Raw genomic sequence first — 19,232 nt, 5'->3', positions numbered from 1 at the left:
AATTAAATCCCTGTATTAAAAAAAAAAATCCAGGAAGTGACTAGAATGACTCAGAAGACTGAGTGAAACTGAAATATTCAAATCTTGGCAACATGCCTGAATTTAGATGTGATTAAATACTGTGATCAATATACGACACATGCTTCAGGTTTGAAGTAAGGGCCCATGCATGTATTTTTTAAGCCACAAACTTTCAGTGCAAAACGAGTGACTAAAGAAGCTTCAGACATAGAGGATGCTTTTTTGAAAAGGTGGTGCTTCATGTTGAAGCCAAAAGACAGGCATGTATGCACATCTTCCCCAGTTTCTCCCTATTACTTCTGGGGAACAACTTTGTTCTCCATGTCTGTCAACAAAGAGAAACTCACTTGATGTCCTCTCTCTTATGCCTACAAAATAGACACATGTGTAGGGCAATCTGTATTCACAACAGAGGCAATTCTTTCACTTTTTTACCCAATAAATACTCTTGCAGGTTACAGAGCCAGAGGGGCCCCACAAGCACTACCATAGCTAGGACTTGGCAAGCTTGAGTGGGCCTGGTGATATACAGGAGTACTTATTCAATGTGGTGAAGCCTTGTTTTCATCTGATGTATGCCATATCCATTACATTAAGTGGTCTGCCAGGGAGAGCTAAGCATGAAGCAAAGTTGCTACTTCCAAGTCAGCTGTATGCAATGGGAATTACTTCTATAATTATTTACATTCGGATCCCATCTCCCTGTGGCTCTCAATGAAAATGTGTTTCGTAACGTGTCACATGGATGCATTACTCAGAAATTGTTTTGCTTTCTCTGACAAAATAAGTTAAATTCTCAGGTAATTCCCTGCTGCACCTTAATCTTTTTCTAAGTAAAACTCCCTTTTCCCCTTTCCCCCCAAATTTCCCTTCTCTGGGAAGAAGGACTACAATCACCAAGTTTTACTCTCTGTGAAGGCAGAGAAGGAATAGACGTGGACAGATGTCACAGAGTGAACAAAGAACAGAGCTTTCCCAAAACTTCTGTTTCTGGTCACTTCATCAATTCTATCAAAAATTGTACTCTTCAATCCCACCAATTATTTTTTCTCTGTCCTGAGATGATTAGCAAAGATACTGGGTGTGCAATAGCCTCTTGTGCCCAGAGATGAATGAACAACTCCTTTCACTCTCTTATTAATCTGTTAAGTAAACAGTGATTCTTATTTAGGGGCTTTCAAAAAAACAAACAAGCAAACAAACAACCACAAAAACAAGCCACATTTAAATGCAGTGTAAGAGAAACCAATCATGACAGTAGAATCCAGACAACATCCTACTTAAACCTAATGCCAAAATGCTCCAATGTCTAAGAGGGGATAAATGCAAACATTTCTCAAATCTTTCCCAGTGTAAGAATCTAATGTGGCATCAGAAACTCGGATAAGGATATTATCGTTCAAGTTTGCTGTAGCATGCATAATATGATCAGCTTTGAAAAGGACAGCTTAAAACAACAACTCTGCTTTTTCCTCTCAGACCTTCCTTCCTAAAATAAACAGAGCTCAAATCTACCTTCTCAAGCACCATGACCATCTCAACAGAGATATGAATAAAATAAATAAAGAGACACAACAAAAGCACAAGCTCATTACACTGCCCTTTCCTCTGTGCTAGCATTGCTTATGTATTTTTTGCTTTCCCTGAATTTTCAGTAGTTAAGCTACCCTTCTTGGCCTCGTCTGAGTTCACTTTTAGGATCCACTTGGTGGCTTAAAAGAAATATAGATGGCAGAATCTTTACTTATGCTGCTCACTACCCTAACCAACAAGAAGAGTCCAGGACTCATAATACTGAACAAAAGGAATCTACTGTTGCAAGAATACACCATCACGGATTTGAAGAAGGACTTGGAGAAACTGTTTCATGAAAAAAAAAAAAAAAATTGGGAAAAAAAAATTTAAAAAAACACTTTACAGTAATTCTTTCAGATTATTCTGCAGTTCCTGTTCAGTCAATAAATCTGTGCAAGGAAAAACACATGTGCTTAGCACAGCCATTTTTGCCAGCAGGCACAAAACCAGCTTGGCACTTGCTGAATAGACCACCAACTGCAGCAGCACTTTACTACATGGTAGTGTACATATTGCCAGCTAGGAAGAGAGACTGAGAGAAAAAGGAGAAGCATTGCTGGCTGGAACAACCTTGACAGTTTTACAATTTATGAGATATGCATCGGACCACTCCACACAACCCTCCTACTGTGTAAAGCTTCTCTTCCTGACCCGTTCATTGATGCAGTGATTCTCAGGCCATCTGTTTTTCCCTTTTTGCTGGAAGCTGAAAATGGCCCTTTGATGGGCAAAGCTTGGAGTCACAAGCAGTTGTTTGCTTTATTTCTCGTGCATCTAAACTTGTGTAGCTAAACAAATGTCTCAGATCTATCCTAGAACTATTTTTCTGGTAAAGCAGCATTGAGAACAGACATTTCAGCTGAGATCAGCATCATCTTGTCATTTGACAACCGCTGTCTTGGTCAGAGTCCAGTTAAGCAGCTGTCACCACTCAGTACCCAGCAAACAGAGCAGCATATATAGGCATGCATACCTCAGCCTGGTGTCTACACAAGTAAGTTTACAAGTTCTAGAGGAGTTTGTGACCCCATCACAAATAAAGGATCTCAAAATATTCTCAATTCCTCAGTCTTCTCCTTTTGCAAAATAAACAATTCCAACTTTATTTTTATAATGCTTATTTAAAGATCACATGAGCAAGAAAAGACCCACAAAATATCAGTTTTTCTCCGAAAGGCAAGTGCAAGCATAACGTATATTTACTAGACTGGAAAACTCATCACAAGAAGGGTTTATCCAGAACAGCCAGGCTTAGCTCTTCTTGTCATTAACTCCTATATAGGACAATGTCCCAGATTTTAACTGCAACAAGGGGAAAATAGGGCTTTTAAAAATTCATTCAAACAGACCAATATGTTTCATTATACCCTTCGTAGACCAGATGGCAAGATGAGAATATATCCTCTGGGCCTGCTTCAGGGAGCTAACGCAAATGCTTTTCTCACTGCAGATTACCGATGATGTTGGTGTCATCATTTCACTTGGGGATTTGGGTCAAAAGGCTTTACACTTAAATCTGTTTTTTATATAGTACAAATGCACCAGACTAGACCCTGATGGATAAGCAGTGGGGAGGCTGGTACGCAGCACAGAGCCCTCTCGGGCACTTCCAGGTCGCTGACTTACACTGGCCCATTTACAGACTCAATCTTTCTAATCCAATTAAAATCTCATCTGAGCTGTCAATACAAATGTAGCCTGTTTTATTTCAGTGTCTCATAGAACGTGCATTAATCTGGGCTTGTAGGCAAACCATCCCTGCTGGGCAAATTCTGTATTCTGCCAAACCAATTTCTTTTTTAGGTTCTACCACTCCTAAAGCCTTTACTAATCTAACATTACCTGCCTACACAGGAACTCCTATGGGCACATATCATCATCCTATCTGAGGGCTTTACAGAATGTGGTATATATGATCATTCTTCTGAAAAGTAGCATTTTTCTCTCTCAGCTCACTTCTCACATAACGATGAGCAGCAAACTATCATTAAGTACAGGAATTAAGGATTTGATCCATTTTTATTTCAGTGGCATCGTTTGAAATATATATGCCAGTTACTGGCTGTCAGCACATCTAATAAGTTATAGCACAGACTAATAACTCACAAACTTCTAGGGCCAAAAGTTTTTTGCAGATCATCATGTAGACTTGTCATTAAGTGTTGCACTAAAAACATTCTAAATCTTACTGTTTAATTCTTCCCTAGGACAGCTGCAAGCTATTTTGCCACAAGGACATAGAAAAGAGATACTCGCCAACCTGAAAGCACCCTAAATATTGCCACAAACTCTCAGACTCCTCCTAGAGCTTGATACCCTTCTCAGTAAGCAAAAGCCCAGAAGCAAAATCAAACAAGTCTCTTGGTAGGACCCAAAAGTGAACAAGTTTAGGTTATATGAAGCCAAATTCAGAAGCAAATTACTTCTGTTGCTAACATCTTCAAGAAAGTGGATTTAATGTTTCAGTGGATCTTGATACTGGATAGAGATTACCTTTCATTCAATAATTAAAGCTTTTTATGTGAAAACCAATTCTTAAGCAGCATCCAGAAATAAGCAAACAGCAGAGCAGATTACACTCTGACTCCTGAAAGAGACATGTCTCCAAGCAGAATGTGTCACAGTCAACCAACTGCACCTTCTAAAAGGAATTCAAATAGTCTCATACAGAATACAAACTTATAGACCGAGATTTTGTGAACCACCTCCATAAGAGGAAATTCCCTATCTATGAGTTAGAAGCAAGTAGACTCTTCCTTCTACTGCACGCCTTATTCCTCCTGAAACTGCTGCAAGTTCTGCTGTCTCCTTCCCACACACCTGTCATAGAACACTGCAAATGAAAAAAAAAATAAAAAAAAAATCCAAAGGTTCTAGAGAAAACAGAAAGAATTAACAGAAAATAAATCCATACCAATTTAAAATGTACACAGAGAGTAACTTTGGCCAAGGAAAGCCTTAAGGTGCAAATTATTAGAGTGGCAGAGAATTCTGCAAAGAGCCACTCCCTACAGCTGCAGCTTACGTTCTTTCCTAGGATGTGCTTTTGACCACTGTTTGAAATAGGATCCCATATCAGGTAGTCAGACCATTGTTCTGAAAACATACCTGTCCATATTTTACTCACTGTAGTTAACCATAGGTTCACCTCCAATTGCATACACAAACTCTACATAGCCATTTTCATTGATACAGAACTGTGAAGACATGCTAAAATAAGCAAAAACCTTTTAATCTCATTTTTTTCTCTCCCATTCTTATTATTTTACTCCTTTCAACAGTGAAGTTCATCCACCCTCTAAAATATATCAGAGCGCAAGCAGGAACTTACCACAAGTTCAGAGAACCTGGCATTGAGCTCCTCTGTTGGTGGTATTGGGACGGTAAACTCAAGGAATTGGAGAGGGTTGTTGTCCTTGAGATTGATTTCAGGGAGGTCACTACCCCCAAAGCAACAAAGAAATCCCAGCGCATGACGATTCCTCTTCCTGGGGGCCATGATCATCATGTACGATGCTATCTTCTGATCATGTTCTGCAGGAAGAAGAAAAGAAGGGGGAAGACAACATAAGCAAGACTCCACTGGATATGTACAGCTTTCTACAGTTACAATGGACATCACCGTATGTAACAGCAGAATGAGAACAGGAGGATTTGATATACAAAGAGCAAAATAAGCATTCAAGCTAGACAAGGTAGCCAAGCTTTAACATTGTTCAATGACAACATAGGATCAACTTCTTCTAAAGTTTCTGAAAAGGTTTTACAAACTCAATGTGTGACTTTCTAGCAGTTAGATTTATTAGTAATGATTAGCATCCAATGCTGAATGCCAGTTTTGGCCTATTGCTCACTATTACAGAAGAGGAACCAAAATATAAACTGGAGTATTTACCCAGAAGAAACAGAAGAATCCTCCAAAGATATATCATTTGATGCAGAAAAACAAAACAAAAACAAACAAACAAAAAAAGCCAACTGCAACAATAACACAACAGCAACAAGAAAAAAATTGCTTTTTTTCACCACTCTAGAGGCAGACAGCCAAACATTCACTTATCCCTTTATGGCCAGGACTATTGCAGTAGGACCATTCAGTTTATCACGTTTTCAAGCAGCTTGGGCTGCTTTATGTATCCAGTGGAGAGAAACTGTACAGTACTAATGCATGCTTTCAGATTTACATTGGAGCTGCCAGATCCAATCTTGACAGGACCCAGGCTTGAAGGGCTTTGGTATCAGGAGAGTAAAGGAAAGCAAAAGGAGGCTTGAAGGAGGAGTTGGAAAGTGACTGATTTCACCACACAACACCGTTTGTGAGCAGCCCATCCAAACAGGAAGCCTCCTGCCAGTAGTTTGAAAGGAGGGATCTGTGCAGCCCGTAGAGAGCTGCATATTTTGCCCTTTTAAGGGACTTGTTGTTTGACAGCTCAGGGGCTTATTTGTGTTATATTTTTTAAGGACTTCACTTTTGCACTTAATCTGCAGAATAAACTATATCCTTAGAGAGTAAATAATTAAAGGCTTTTTGCAAAGCCCAGCTCCCTGGGCACTAAAGTAGGGAAATGAGGAAGGTGGCAGGTGAACCGAACCACAGGATGCTGGATGCTATAGCAGCAGCAACACAGCTGCGCTTTGTCATCAGTGCAGCTGCTGCCCTAACCTGCCCCACAACGCTTTAGCCTGTTTGCTTGCCAGAACAAGGCCGCTTTGAGCTCTCACAGAGACTAAGTGGCTGTGCTAGGAAAAGCACCTTTAGGTCAGCAATTGCATAGTAGGACTTAACAAACTGCATTCAGACAGAAGTTCTCCAAGAAAAATGTAACGAAATCTGAGCATGCTTGCTTAGGAGAAAAGCAAACAAACAAGCAAACAAAAAATAATCTCAAACCACTCAAACCTTCATCCCTGTGGCCCTATGGACTTGGCAGGACACACATGCCCTACTCGGTGCTGAAACTAACTCATTTTGTGCCTTTTTTTTTGCACTCTCATAGAGCTGAAATCCGCATTAGATGGTATTAAGTACTGTTCTCCGGCCTGCACTTTCCTTCGCTCTCCATGCCATCTCTGAAATGGGTAGTACGTTTCACTAGGACTCAACAGGGCAGCATCATTCATACCAGCTTTAAAAGCACATCCATTATATTACTGGATTCTCACTATGAGATGCCAAATGCCAGATGACTCTGAAACCTGGTCTTTGACACTGATAGACTCAGAAAAAGCAAAGCGTCCCCAGTTCTAGCACAACATCGTATGCAACATCGATTTCCTCTCAAAGGAACAGATTTGAAAGTCTGAGTTCATAAAAGATTTCACAAAAGAAACTCAGCAGCATTCCACTGTACTCCAGCAGCACTGGCATTTCCAAGGTCCATTTCTAAAAGGCATGCAGGAAATTCATGCTGACACAGAGGGGTAGAATGTCCCATCTGCACCAATACAACACTACAATTCTATATAGGTTAGGTATTTAGAAGGATTTGAAATACAAAGAATCGAGAACAGCAAGAAAGGAATCTAGCATAGCTCCTTTAGAATTGAATCATTTAAGAAATGAATGAGTGAATATATATTTCAAGGTGGGAGGACTGTCTTCCTCAAGATTAACACTGCCAATCAGAAAATGTTGAAAAACATTTGCTTAAGTAACTAGTTATGCTATTTAACATTAAGAAATAATTATGTTATTTACTATTCTTGCTATTTAAGAACTGACTGCATCTTCTTGATTTTTATTTGTGGGCATAGTTTTGAAGAAAATTAACATTTTCTGATGGCCTCCAAACAACTTTTTTCCTCTTTCATCTTTTCTTTTTCAAGAATCAAATCTGGGGAAGGAAAACTTGCATCCAAAAGAAAAAAATAAAAATAAAATGAAAAAGAAGATGAAAAAGAAGATAAATAAGGGAAAAGCAACAGACACAAACACCTTCCGTTTCTCAGAGCTGCAAATGATAACCAAGCCATCACAGAAATTATTTTTTAAACTCTGAAAACTAACAGTAGTTTTTGTATTTTTCTTTTCCTACAGAAAGATCTATTAGCATTCAACTTTTTATAAATAAGGCAACTGTAAGAATGACATAAATACGTGTAATTATATATTTCTAAACACCTCCTGTGAGAATCAGTGGGAAATCTCTCTCTGGAAGGAATCCCACTATTAAACACAACAACTCTCTCCCAGAGCTCTTCTCAGTTGCACTGTCTTACCCTTTTACACAACACAAAGAACTTGCTGTCATTTCAACAGCCCATCCTTGCCTCACAGTGAGTCCCCTCCTGCTTCCCAGCTTTATTTGTGGTTCGACTCAGGTCAGGAGTCACAGTCTGGAGTTTTGCCCAAGGTCTAATTATAACAACGTCCTCTTCCTCTGACAGGGTGTGCATCTTCATTTCTAAACCACTTGGCCCAGTGACCAAACATAATTAAGCTAATGCAATTTTTTCAAGTCTTATCTGAAGGGTTAGCCACATGGGATGGGATCTCTGCTGACTGCACGCAAGGATCCTCTTTCAATTGCACATTCTGAATTGTTTTTTCAGTCTTATTCCTTTCTTCCTTTTCTCTCAAAAATTGCCTTTTCAGGATATTTTTGCATGGAAAATGTAATGTTTAAAAAGGAATGACTGCTCTGCCCGTATTACTCCTGTACAGGAGAGCTGGTTATCATAGCCTTTAGCTTGCTTTCTTCTCCATTCTTCTCCACAGAGAAGGGCACAACTACAACTAAAATAGGAAAAAAAAAAAACAAACAAAAAAAAAAAAACATTTGCGTCCACCATTTTTGGGAAAACAGAAGACAGAAAGAAAACTCTGTGTGTTAATTAAACACACACACATCTGCAAACCCAATTTGCAACACTAGGAAGCATTAACAGAAACCACTGACTAGTCTCTTCCAGATCAACAGATAAAAAATGTCAGTAATTGTGGGCCAAGCTCTCATCTAGGTGGTAAGCACTGGACTGCATATATGCTACAGAATCACTGCCCCCACTGCTTTCTTCTAACAGATGAAATGAGAAAGGGGAAAAAAACAAACAAAAACTAATCACTTCTGTTTCCCCAGTAGATCTGTATCTCTCTCCACACAAGGGAGAAATGTATAAACTGGATGCAGTGTCACATGGAATATAAATGTGAGTTAATTGGTGATAACTGACACTGCTTCATTAAGGGCAGGCCTGACAAACTCGGTGGCCTTTTACAATGAAGTTCAGTGTCAGTGGATAAATGAAAAGTAAATACTGTCATCTCCCTGGGCTTGCAAAGTGTTTGACACTCCCACGCAACGTCCTGGTTACCAAACTGCAGAAAAATTGATTTGATGGATGGACCATTTGTTGGATAAGGAACTGGCTGGATGGTTGAGCTCAGACAGTTGCAGTCAACAGCTCAGTGTCCATGTGGAGACTGATGACAAGGGGCGTTCCTCAAGGATCAGTGCTGGAACCAGTATTATTTATCAGTTTTGTAGGTGACATGGACAGAGGGATTGAGTGCACCCTCTGCAAGTTTGCAGACAACACCAAGCAAAGTAGTGCAGTTGAAATGCTAGAGGGAAGGGATGCCATTCAGAGAGACCTGGACAGGTTTGAGAGGTGGACACATGCCAACATCATGAAGTTCAACAAGGCCAAGTGCAAGGTTCTGCACCTGTGTTGGGGCAATCCCAAGCACAAATACAGGTCAGGCAGAGAATAGCTTGATAGCAGCTCTGAGAAGGATTTGTAGGTGTTGATTGATGAAAAGCTCATGAGAAAGCAATGTATGCTTGCAGCCCAGAAGGCCAACTGTATCCTGGGTTGCATCAAGAGAAGTGTAACCAGCAGGTTGAGGGAAGCAATTCTGCCTCTCTATTCTGCTCCGGTGAAATGCAACTTGGATTACTGCATCCAGTTCTTGAGCCCCCAACGCAAGGACATGGAGTTGTTAGAGCAGGTCCAGAGGAGGGCCACAAAGATAGTAAGTGGGCTGGAGTGGCTACTCTTCAAGGACAGGCTAAAAGAGTTGGGGCTCTTCTGTCTGGAGAAGTCTCTGAGAGGACCTTACAGCGTCTCTCTGGTAGGGGACCTACTGGAATGCTGAGGAGAGACTGTTTATAAGGACATGAAGCAACAGACAAGGGGAAATAGCTTTAAACTGAAAGAGCATAGATTTAGACTAGATATTAGGAAGAAATTCTTTACTGTGAAAGTGATGAGACCGCTGGAACAGCTTTCCCAGCAAAGTTGTGGATGCCCCCTCCCTGGAGGCATTCAAAGCCAGGCTGGGCTTGGAGCAATCTGGTCTTGTGGTAAGTGTCCCTGCCTATAGCAGGGGCTTGGAACTAGATGACCTTAAAGGTGCCTTCCAACCCAAATCATTCCATGATTTTGTGCAGAAGAAAGAAACCTGAATCTGAACGTGGAACAGAAATCAACACCAACACTCCAAATCCAAATTAAATTTCTACATTACTCAACTACTTAATAAACCATCTGAACTTTGTGGTATTCTAATAGCTACCCTCATCTTCACTTACTGGATGATGAAACCAAGAAAATAAGCATCATGCTCAAAATCATCAAAATGAACACACTGGGCAAAGTTAAACAGCAGTCCTATAGTCAGTTCCCTGGATCACATTGCTTCTCCAGTACACCAATGGCAAAACTAATGAGCTTCATGCCAGGTTTCAATTACCATGGGAATTGTCCATGCAAATTGCCGTGCCTGTCACATGCAATGCGACAGATGTCATGTGTAATATAGGGGCAATTGCAGCACTGAGGAGCAGTGGAAGGAAGTGTGTGGAAGCAACCCATTTGCTCTATTTGCAACAGAAACTCGGCTCCTTTCATTTGTTTTTCCCAATGCAGCATGGAGCTTTCTGTCTTCTAGGACACCAAACAGCAACAAAATCATTAACTGCTTAAAATCCACTAAGTTAAAGCCATTCTTTCAGGAAGGAGGATAGTCTTTCCAGTATGCACCACTCACATACTGCATCAAAAAGGAAGGTGTCAGACCCAAGTAAAATAGAATAATCACAGGGAAGAAAAACCTAGAAAGGAAGAGACACTTTGTGTAGCAATGGCTATGAGCACAATCCGTTTGAGGCTCAGCCTCTGCTCAGGGTTTCCTTCAGAAGGGAGAACACAGTTTGTCACTCACTGTTTTGATGCCAGTTCGTAGATTTTCCCCTAAGAAAACACACTAAAACAAGGTAAAGATGTCAAGGTGGAATAAGAACTTTGCAAGCCAACCCAGGCATCCCACTCCACTCAATTTCATCCACTTGCCAGTCTGCCTCATGGCACAAGCTCCCAGGTTGTTTCTTTCCATTTTTCTGCCACAATATCCCATCAAAATTAAGGTAGATGAGAATTTCAAAATATCCCATTACACATGGAAGAAAAAGTAAGTACTATTTGAAGACTGTCAGACATAACTATGTTTATAAACATACTTAGTGTAATGTGTCTTTCCAAAATCTGTTTTTATTTTTTAGTTCCTAAAGGTGCTCAGGATATGTTGTATGACTAACAATCACTAATATTAGTCCGCTTATGCCCACAAATCCATTGGTGTCTTACTTTTCACCTCTATCTGACTAACAAACACAAATAAAAGCTACAAAGAACTCTCTTTCATGTTGGAAAGACTAGTAGACTAGTTTGAGTCTTCCTCTGTTCTTCTGGGAATGGGGCAGGATGTAACAACAAAAAACAAACAAACAAAAAAAAACCCCAAACAAATACCAACAGGTTCCTCCCAAACCATTTTATCTACCTTCACAAGAAAGACAGTTTTAAAAGAATACAGTTAAATCAAAATTCAAAACCCAAAGCAATGACAGAAATGAAGGAGTTAGTAAATATCATAAATTCAGCTATATACACATTTTTTCCATCATTTAATCAAGTACTGACAGTAACTCTCTACACCTGATTGAGGTGATTGAAAAATCCATTCCTTCTATTCCCCAGTGAGAAGGCGCTTTCACAACTTTATTAGCTTATTTTATGTTTGACTGCACATGACATTTTCTAGGGTCAAAACCAGCCTGTTCCTTTAGATATCATGACTAAACCTAAAACTTTGCATCTAATTTAGATGCAAGTAAATCCACACATCTGTAGCATGGAGTCTCATGTGACTCCACTGCACTCTAAGCTGCAGACGAAACAATTAAAATTAACAACTTAGGTATTTATGCAGCATGCACATATTCTTCTTCATCTCAGTGTCTTAGTGTACAAGATATTTGGCTACGAGGAGAGGCAGTGATTCCTGACTGAACAGTAACTTTGGAGGCAGAAATACATTTTATTTAGTGCTTATTATACCACAGGTTCCCATCCTAATTTATCAATTCCATACTTAGGGAAGCCTCACTCTTTCGGTGTGAAACTTTTTGCTATTTTTAGGTGGTGGATCCAATGGGACTGCATAACCCTGTATACAAGCAACCTTTCTGGTTTGAATGCAGCATTCTAGAGCCACAGTCTTTCTTTCCTTGTCTCTTCTACTATTTCCAAAACTTTTAGCAGTGCAGTATTACAGTTTCAGGAGTATCTGCAGATATCTCCACATCCTTCTCTCACAACAAAATCTGGGCTACTAATAAGACCGATTTTCCTGACTGTCAGCTTTGTTGTCTTTTTTTCCATTTTTTCCACCATTTCAATTGGAATACCCTTACTTTGTTTCATGACAACTTTCAGACTCAGAATGACTTCTTGTACCTATTTCATTCACCTCAAGCAGCAAAAATCCTCTCTCAGTTATTGTACAGTGCCAAGCAGAATTATAGTACTACATAATGTGCAGGTGCTAAAAAGTTTGTTTTCAGAACCGCTACAGAATACGCTATAGTATTAAGGCCATAAATTTCAAGACAAAGCTACAGTCTGAAGCACTATTCTCAACTTCTCTCACCCTCCTTTGGTGCTGGGTACAACAGTGATGCAATTTCAAGAAGAGGCAAGGGAGCAATGCCTTAGAAAATGGAATGCAAGATAAGGAATATTTGAAATAACAAATTCATAGTGATGCTTGCCTGTGATGACAACAGGCAAGCAGACATATTCACTGAGGTTAGAACCTTCAGTTCCAAGACAGTAGACTAATCTCTTATACAGTAAGACAAACTTTTATGTCTTTTTCAAATCTGATAAAATCAAATGCATTTAATGTTATTGGTCTGAAACTGGCCCTAATCAGTAACGGCTTCCAGTTCTACCCATAAGACCAGATCTCGGAGAACTTAACCTCAAGGTCAAGTTTTTGATCACCTCGAGGACAGACTGATCTGTAGAATAAACTGTCCCACTCATCCCTCTATTCCAAAAGACCAGAAATACAACTAGGGAATATTAGAATAAAAATTTGACTTAAGAACTGGAAATCTCTGCAGTATTTCTATTGGGAAGATTTGGATTTAAGTCACAAGATTATCAATTCAGTATTACCCTGCAGCATTATGTTCCACCACCTTCAGAAGAAAGAACACACAAAATCCCATTAGTAAGAGTGTCCCTGTCTTGTTTCAGTCATTGTAATTTTTCCATTCTGTCATTGCCCAATTATTTCCAGACATGATGTAACTATTTTGCCAGGGGATTTGGGAGTCAAAATGTTGCTGTTGTTGTCATCATTATCCTGGGTGCCTGAATTTTCCAGACAAAATAAGCAGCTGAGGATATTAGAGTGCCTCTGTTGAGAGAGAAATAATTTGTAAGAACTGCCAGTGTGCTCCAAGAAAAACAAACAAATGGTAAAGGTCCAATTACATCTTCCCAAACTCCAGCTCATTTCCATGTAAAATGTTGTTTTCTTTTAAGACAATTAGCAGAAGAATGTTTCAACCCTGGTCCGATGTCATCACAGAGTACAAAAATTGATTTCCATTCTAACACACTGCGTTCAGGGCCAATACAGGACATCAAAGCTTGACTTGACTGGAAATATGCCTTGATTATAACTACTGACAGGCAGCCACAGACACAGGTGTACAAGTGCATTCTTCACTATTGACAGGCAAATACTTGCACTAGTGAATTTTTCCTCAAGTTTTCTTGCTAAAAAGAGCAACTAGGTATAAATGGGGAGAAATCCTACATAAATAACAGATGGACTTGTACATGTTTTCCGTAGGTGGTGCAGAACCTCTTTAGAACTGCTGTTTAGCAATGCCACCTGCAAAACACAGCTTCCAGATATGTTGCTTTCCTACTCAGTACACCAGTCAAACACCAGAGTGTGTTTTTGTTTGTCACTGCAAACATATAATTAATGACAGTGGTACTCAGCTCAGTTCCCTATACTGAAAAGCAATGGATTGTGATGGCAGTTGAAAAGTTCCTTTAGTGACTAATTAAAAGAGACAGCCAGTAGATGCATCACAAAGGAAGTGGGTTTGAAGATTTTAATGTTCTCTCCACCTTAGAGATGCTTTCTCTAGGTCAAGGCACAGACAGCGACAAAGTGTCATTGATTTTATATACCTGTTTTTAAAGCTACTCAGATTCCAGAGCTGTCAATTTGGCACCAACAATAAATTCACTCTTGAAAATGAAATTAAGACAAGGTCATATACAGTATTTTATTTCAGCATTTTTATTTTTATTCAGCATTCTGACAAGGGATAATCTGGGTTCAATGCCCTGAAACCTCAACATTACGCAAGTAGTTTTGGACTTTAATCCAGCAGCTTGGTAAAATTGTTGAACTTTTAACCTAATGTGTCTTCATGAAGAATGGATATTTGGAAAGAACTCTGCTCGAGGATTTGGAGATGTTTTCTGTGTGTATTTTTAAGTGGTATCCAGATAAAATATATTTTCTGGCTGCTGTAATATTTATAAAAAGAGAGTGTACACTAACAATGAAAGCTGGTTCCAGAGCTGTGACCTGCTGCTTTAGATTTCAGGGCTGGTGTTTTATGATGTCAGGGTGAAAAAGTTCGTATCAACATTTAAATCAAATTCCATAGAGCTAGAGCTCTGAATTACATAGGGTAGTGATTTTGAGGGTCTGAAAGGAAACTGCTATCTAAAGCCAGCCACCTTACTTGTATAATCAATGGGTGGTTTTGGCCAATAGCAAGTTGCAAAGAGTGCAGCAAAAGGAGAGGTGGAGGTGAGTGGGTGGAACTACCCTAAAATACCCACATGTGCTCATCTTCCCTATAGTGATGCACATCCTAAGACCATGTGGTCTGGAGCATATGGTACATGAGAGACTGCACATCATGCCAGTCACTACCAACTCCATCCTTTCCCTATTCATGATTAGAAAGAGTTTAAGTACTAAAGTAGAATTAGGGAAGACATCCGAGGACTTTATGACTACAGAGAAGCTCCATACAGCAGATATTTGGGTATTCACCTCTGGACCTCTAAGTATCTATAGCAAGACAACAGACTGCCCAAAGACAAGGCAGTATCTTCCAACTTCTGTGCTAAAACTCCCTGCATCTCACTGACAAACATTCAATTACAGTTTGCAACAAAACAGACTGCACTATAAAATTCCCTTGGCTCCCCAGCTAAGAAAAAAAAAGTAAACAAAACGAAACACCCTGCTTCTACACAGCGTCTTGATCTGAGTACTACATCCTCTGACATGACTTGAAAGGGAAGCCCACACTATACAAACAGGACAGAATTCTACCCCTATCAGCAAAGGAACATCTTCATCCCCTTAGGTCAGCAAACGCTGCTATATCCAGCAATACATGACTTTGCAGAACAATATCACTACTTGTTATCTCTAGTTCTGTACAGCACTGATTTATATGATAGATTGTACAGAATTTTATCCAAATCATTACCTAATGCATTTTGTTTTGTTTGATTCTTTGGAGACATATTCAAAACTTACTTAAACCAGTCATTTTTCTTGCATTTTACGTCTTAAATTTATGGACAGTATATATACAAAGATAGTCAAAAGTCTAATATTGCCTCTTACCGCTTATTCAGATTTTGGCTCTGGCTTCCCGTGCAGGGACACGTATAAGATAAATGCATAATATGCAAAAATATCTTCCACTGCAAGAACAAATTAAATTGCTGTTTCTCCAAATTTTACTTGCTGTAGAGTATAAATAGCAACCAGTAACAAAACCTTTCCAATAACGTGGAGTGGTATCAGCATTTGATTCTACTCCCCTGCCTCAACCTCACACAGAAACACTCTGAACAAGGAAGGGCTCTTAATCACATAGCACTTTGCACCTACCTCACAGCATAATCAACATAACTGCAAAATGTCAGGAGAAAAAAAGCAAGGCCAACTACATATTTAGACTGGATGGCAGATCCAAGCAGAAATACCTTCTATGCAACTGAATAATCTGAATGCAGGCTGCCAATCTGTCACTAAATTTTAACTGCTGAATGTTGGACCAGTAAATTTTTTATGACAAGAACAGTAATGCTACTGAATCCTTATGTTTTATGCTTTTTAAAAAAAATTCTATAGTCATGCATATTACATGCAAAGGGTCCAATGCACTATAGTGGTGCTTGGCAATGCTTAAAACAAAAGAAGTTGTACAAAGAAGCAACCTAACCTCCAAATCTATAAAAAGAAGTTAAACTAACAGCTGTATAATGAAAACATTGAGCCCATACTACTGAAACACTCTTCAGGGTGACCTCTTCCCTAGTGCTTGATCTGTCCATACCCTATCATCAGTCAAATGAAGCCTGTAAGAAGCATGGCTGCTACCCAGGGAATGTTCTTAGTACTGGGTTTACACTGTTATCAGCTATTAATCACAAAAAGCTCCACTGGGATAACCCTAGAATTAAACAAGTCAAACTAAGCAATGCAAGCCTAGAGAGAGGAGTCAGTATGGGTAGTAGTTCTTAGGAACAACCTTTTTTTTTTTTTTTTTCCAAGAAAAAAATGTTCTTTAGACAGTAGAGAGAGTCCATGAGGTCTTGGAATATCCTGTTCATGCTGAGATTTCAAATACACACAAAAATTTTCTACATTTTTAAGAGGTCATGCATGATAAGGAAACAATTCATCTCTAGTGGGGCCTACTAATAGCGGCACTAACTCTTCTTAATCTCCGAAGCACATTTCATACCCATATCAATATGTCAAGATATATTTCAAGCTTTTAATGGAATGTTACTGCAGTAAGAGTTTCTCCACTCCATCTGAATTAGTATAACTACATGGGCAGCAGATCTCAATCATCAAATACCTGCATGATGTCCACTAGGTCACATGCGTTCAGAAAGATTCTCATAATGGAAGTGCCCTCCAGTGAGGTGATTTGCAGAGCAGTACTGGGACTGGGTCCAGTTTTCCATGCATTTTGTCACTTTCATTTAATAAAGAGAAATCAACGTTGACAAAATCTTGGAAATGAGATCTCTTTGCAACCTTCAGCTGACTACTCTGAACCAAAGAAAGCATTTCTGAAAGCTGGAAGGAGTACCTCTAAGGACCAAAGTTTGAGATTGAGTTACTAAACAGCAAAGATAATCCACTTATCACAGGAAATGATGCAAAGGACAAGATGAAATGCCAGTTTTTTTCTGGTTAGAAGGCTCCCTTACTCTGTGAGAGTATGGCAGCTATTTGTGTGCTGTGGAAGTACCTTGGTGTGGAGATAACTTCCGTTGAGTCAACCAGACAATGGTTCAGATGAGAAAATGAATTCATGCCTCTGTATTCAGTTCTTAAAATATCTAGACTGAGGCGACACTGTTAAAGATCTCCATCTAATCAGGCATTAAGTGTCTCATACTCCATAAAACAAATGATTTAAGCCTTTGGTTAGAGAATCCTAGAAAATATTTCTGGAGGTAAACTCAAAGAAGTGAGAAAAGGAATGAGAGAAAGAGCATCTCATACTTCTCTTCAGAAATGTATCAGAAGGGATAATCAATATTTAACTTGCCTTATCAAGGCAGTAATTTCAGGACATACAAATTATTGAAACTGGGTTATAGAGACTGCAAGAAACTTCAATTCCTCCAGTGAGTAAAGAGCATACATTCTCTATATAGTTTTCTCTACAAATCTGCAACAGACTCCTATTAATGCTGATGGAAAGGCATAACCTTATGGAACAAGACACTAGCTTTTCCAAACAGAACTCAGTCAATTTCTGGTAAATTTCCTCGGTGAAATCATGCCAGGTAGGCATCTGAGATTTCTTTCCTTAAGTCCTAACAATAATTTTATTTCATTTTCTGAAAAGGCCTTTTGAGCTGACGTTAGCAAAATCACAGTAGAGCATCCAAACAGTCACTTCCTGACTCCTGGGGAATGTATTCCAAGCCATACACAATCTACACTAAGGACTGGTACTAATGTCTCACTTTTAACTGCATTCATCCATCCAATTTCTGTCACTAAAAATGAAAAGGAAATCTAACAGTGCTAGCAGAGTTAGTAGAGAAACTTTCTTTTTTTTAACAGTTGAGATTTTTTTAAAAAAAACAGGCTATAACAAGCTGTAAAGGTATTCTCCTCACCCCTCTTCAAACAAGTGAGCAATACAAAGAAGCAGAAACCTAAATCTAAACTTGAGGTAGCACCTCACACTGAAGCAAGAGTCTGTTCATGTGTGTGATTAGCGTTGCCCAGACCTCTTGCCAGGCTGAAGGTATTCAAAAAGAGATTTAGTTTCTAACCTAATCCTAACTCCATGAAAGTCTGACCACAAACTCAAAAAAGCAATACATGCCATATGTCAGTATTAGTTTTATGCTTCAGCTACCCTTCCACCCTCCCCCTTAAACCATCTTTTCCCAACAATACTCATGCTGCTTATAAAAACTCAACTAAGTTGCCTCAAATCAGAAACACAGGGCAGTATCATCATTGCTTCTGACACCATTTAGCAGAAGATGCTCCCACACTGCACAGAAAGTCAAAGCATTCCTTTCCCTGTGGACTTTGAGGGGCCTTCTCTGTCTTTAGCAGCTACTATCTGGACGTGCACAGCCAGAGTGCAGTGTGCATGCAGAGTATCATGGACTACACTACAACAACTCTAAACCCTCTTCATCCTATATTCCTATCACCACCATCAGCAATGACCTAGGTCCAGTTTGCTGACTGTTCTCCCCACTCCAAGAGGTTTTTAGTGTGTCGTAGTACAGCTGTAGATAAGCAGCACTCACAATGGAGAGAATACTAACACAAGACATAAGGGGAAAAAGTGACTTGAGAAGCAGACATTTTCTCCATTGACTGAAGAACTTGCGTTGGGATATACCAAAGTGTTACACATTCATCTTAGCTGGTTTTAAACAAATATTTTGTGTTCTGTTCTTATACCTGTTTGCAGTTTCCCTTTACTAGCTGCCAAACTCACCAAACAAAATTACTCTCACCTATCCACCACTTGTCAGACAACCCTACGGAAGTAAGCTAATGCCAGCACAGAAGAACTCAGGAGTTGCTCAACAGCCACATGTGCACTCACAGTTTAAAGCACTGTCTGACAGTTAATCCATAATAAGAGTCTCCTGTTCTGGTTATTTAAACTTCCACAAGTAACTTTTGAATAAGCACATTGGAAAATAATAAAATAATATTAAAAGATAATAGATTTGGGGGGTACAACATATACTTTAAGCTCAGCTATTAAGTACGACAAGATTTT

The 19,232-nt window shown here is 39.3% G+C and overlaps 1 protein-coding gene across 9 annotated transcripts in view; it reads right to left on the bottom strand.

Moving 5' to 3' along the window:
• DAAM2 (dishevelled associated activator of morphogenesis 2) overlaps window positions 1-19,232 on the bottom strand; it is a 197,640-nt gene that overhangs the window by 104,691 nt on the left and 73,717 nt on the right. For all 9 annotated transcript variants that reach the window (XM_072333778.1, XM_072333775.1, XM_072333774.1 and 6 more), the window contains one exon: window positions 4,928-5,130. In XM_072333778.1, coding sequence (XP_072189879.1) covers window positions 4,928-5,104 — 177 coding nt within the window. In that variant the 5' untranslated portion in view covers window positions 5,105-5,130. The remainder of the gene's footprint in view (window positions 1-4,927; window positions 5,131-19,232) is intronic.

Source organism: Excalfactoria chinensis, chromosome 3, assembly GCF_039878825.1.
Source record: "Excalfactoria chinensis isolate bCotChi1 chromosome 3, bCotChi1.hap2, whole genome shotgun sequence".
Lineage (NCBI taxonomy): Eukaryota > Metazoa > Chordata > Aves > Galliformes > Phasianidae > Excalfactoria > Excalfactoria chinensis.
This window is presented reverse-complemented; position numbering and strand designations above follow the sequence as displayed.